Source organism: Tasmannia lanceolata, unplaced genomic scaffold (genome assembly GCF_043159265.1).
Source record: "Tasmannia lanceolata isolate RefF3 unplaced genomic scaffold, GAP_Taslan_0.1 ptg000029l, whole genome shotgun sequence".
In the NCBI taxonomy this organism is placed as follows: domain Eukaryota; kingdom Viridiplantae; phylum Streptophyta; class Magnoliopsida; order Canellales; family Winteraceae; genus Tasmannia; species Tasmannia lanceolata.
Genome location: NW_027518706.1, coordinates 1,073,153 through 1,076,556, shown reverse-complemented (window position 1 = coordinate 1,076,556; position 3,404 = coordinate 1,073,153). Strand labels below are relative to the sequence as shown.

Here is a 3,404-nt window from a genome sequence, read left to right as displayed (position 1 = left end):
TTGTTCAACAAACGCCTGTAAAGTAGTGCCATGGTTTACAAAACCATCAAAGAAAGCATTCATGCTTTCGCTACGTGAACTTGATGTCATGCCTGCCGTGAACGTGTCTCTAAAATAAGCAGGCAGCCAATGACTCCGTAACTCCCACATTTTTGATAACCAACTATTTCAACAAATGGGTATTTCTCCACCAATTTCTGCCATTCTGTCTCACTGTCGGCTATGTTTTTCCTGAAATACCAATGAGTGTAATCCTTAGCGAAATCGCTAGTCGAATCTCGCATGGCTGGAATATGCTCAACTAGGTGCTTACTGATATGCCACGAGCAAAACCGATGACGGGTGTTCGAAAAAACTGTTCCTATTGCATTTCGCATAGCGCCGTCCATGTCGGTTATTATACAACTAGGAGCTTTCCCCCACATGCATTTCAGCCACTCCTTAAACAACCAAGTAAATGTCTCCTCCGTCTAGTCTGCTAAGAGGGCACAACCAAAAATAGTAGATTGCCGGTGGTGGTTGACACCAGTAAATGGTGCAAATGGCATCTTATACCGATTGGTCTTATACGTGACATCAAATACTATCACATCACTGAATCTAAGGTACACATCCCTCGCCCTTGAGTCTGCCCAAAACATGGATCTCAAGTTTCCTGAAATATCCAACTCCATGCAGAAATGGAAGTTTGGATCTTCTGATCGTTTCTGTTGGAATCTTAGGGTTACTTCGACAGCTTCTCGTCCCATGTTGTTAGCCCTCTCTGATCTCAAATGGGTCACTACCTGATTGGTTGTGACAGCACTACCTGATACATCACGTGATATATTAATTGTCCTTGCAATTCCACTAGGGCCCAATCCACTTTTATTGAGGACGTTTACCAAATTCTTACATGCGGCATTCTTATGGAAATTATTATGCGAGAGATGCAAGCGTCTTTTAGGTGGAGATGTGAGATCGTGACAATGATCCTCCACAAAAGCGCTCACTTCCCACATTCCATCTCTAAATTTAATATCCATCTTTGCTTTACACCCTTCTCTTACAGTACGACGCCTTTTCACTTCCCCTTCCCTACCCTCCAGTCTCTTATATTTAGGATATCTCTCTCCTTCTTTATCACAAACAAACCTCCTAAATATCACTTTCCCTGTTTTCTTCGACTTACTGGTCCTGCATTTCCTTACCCCAAACCCTGTAGACAAACCATATACATTGTAAAAGTCGTAGGCAGCCGCCTCGCTATCAAACTGCTGCTTTTCCACCGGTTTATGAGCTACGTTGCTCCTACCATTATCCTTAGTAGGAGTCTGCAAACTACCACTGCAACCCTCTTCGTTATCAACACAAACCAACGTACCCTCATTAAGATTTTCCTCCTCACCAACCAAAAGAAATCCATTCCCCTCAACTTCATCATTTACTAACCCACCAGCAGCTTGTGATAACGTATCATCAACGATAATTAACCTATTAGCATCAACATCATCAATGGATAACCCACAAACATTTGACATAGTATCATCCATTACCTGCGAAGGGCATTGGCCATTGGGATGTTAGGTGATCATATACAACTCACAAGCACTATCTGCAATTATCATAAATTAAGAAATAAAATGCAAAGAAAAAAATACAAATGGCAAACTGTGGTAACGATAAATAGAAAAAATCAACAGCAACCAAAGTGAAATAAAAGTGAAGTCCATAACAACAACAATTAAAACAGGGTAAAATAATCGAACCCTGATAAACCACTTGAATGAAACACTAACGATAAGAAAAAATCAGATTATTAGGGCACCCAGAAAAGATTGTTTGTTTACTGTGATTTTTCTTGTAAAATGAGAAAAAATCAAATTATTAGGGGTATATTTACTGGTTCTTTTTCATAGAAATCACAGTAAATATACCCCAAAAAAATCTCTATATTGGTTCGATTTTTGTGAAAGATCAAAGAAGATGGTTTTCGTCCACATTTTTCTTTTCAAAACTCCAAAAAAATCGTAAAATCAAATAATTAGGGTTGGAAAAATCTGGGTTAGGGTTTTCTTCCAGATATTTCGAACCCCTAATAAATTGCTTTTCAAAAAAAAAAAGAAAAAGAGAAAAAGAATTCAAGAAGTCTTACTGAGCTAATTACTTTCTCTTTTTTTTTCCCCTAAAAACCCATTTCTGTAGTTGTGACCTGTTTCAAATTTTCAATTTTGATATAAAATCATGATAGAATGGGGGTGAATCATGAAGAATCATATATACCCTAAAAAAATCAAAGAAGATGGTTCGATTATACTGGTTCGATTAGGGTATTTTTTTCACAACCCAAAGAAAAAAAAATCAAAGAAGATGATTCGATTAGGGTTCTATTATATACCCTAAAAAAAATCAACGAAGATGGTTCGATTCTACTGGTTCGATTACGGTATTTTTTTCACAACCCAAAGAAAAAAAAATCGAAGAAGATGATTCGATTAGGGTTCTATTATATAGCCTAAAAAAAATCAAAGAAGATGGTTCGATTCTACTGGTTCGATTACGGTATTTTTTTCACAACCCAAAGAAAAAATAATCGAAGAAGAAGATTCGATTAGGGTTCTATTAGGGTTTTCAAAACAAAAGAACCTATTTTCCTCCAGATGATTAGGGTTCGATTCTGCTGGTTCGAACCCTAATGAACCCGTAGGTTCGAACCCTACAACTGGTTTAGTGGTTTTCCCCAAAAAATAAGAAAAAAATGAAACAAGGAGAAGAATCATACCTGGTACGCTGGCGAGAGGAAGAAGATGATGCTTCTTTTCTGAGGAACAGAGGTGGAGAGTAGAGATGTGTGAGAGGTGGAGATCCGTTTCGAAGCTTCTTCGCGATGGGTTTTCCTTTTTGTCTCGAGGCTTATGAGAAAACCTGTTTTTCTCACTAACTTTGCTTTTCATCAAATGGCTGAAAATGGCTTCATCCTACGGTCTATTTTGCCCATGCGTTAATAAAACGGGGAGGAGTAGACAACTTCTCTACACGGCCGCGTGGGATCACTTTTCTCATTATTTAATATTATGCTGAAATTTCAGCTGAAATTATCGAAATTTTGATCAAAATTCTATACGACAAAAATAGTCGTTCATTGATTTAATCAGATGTCAGGCGAAATCCGCGAAATCCATAAAAATCAATTTAAAAGATACTTTAACTCGGTCAAAATTTCAGTAATTTTGGCCGAAATTTCAAGATAATATTAAATAAGGGATAAAATCCATATTTTTTTGGGACATTCCTTAAATTTCAGAACGGGATTTCGGGGGGAAATGAAATTTCGATTGAAATTTTAAAAATTCGGTTAAATTTCGAAACAAAATGTCGAGGCAAAACGAAATTTCGTTAGAAATTTCATACCATTTCGGGTTGAC

General features: G+C 37.4%; 1 protein-coding gene across 1 annotated transcript; it reads right to left on the bottom strand.

Annotated features, from left to right (window-relative positions):
* Positions 1-470: 470 nt before the first annotated feature.
* On the bottom strand, positions 471-1,532 carry LOC143859409 (protein FAR1-RELATED SEQUENCE 5-like). The gene has a single exon (XM_077370125.1). The coding sequence runs from the start codon at positions 1,530-1,532 to the stop codon at positions 471-473; it is 1,062 nt and encodes a 353-aa protein (XP_077226240.1).
* Between the last annotated feature and the right edge of the window lie 1,872 nt (positions 1,533-3,404).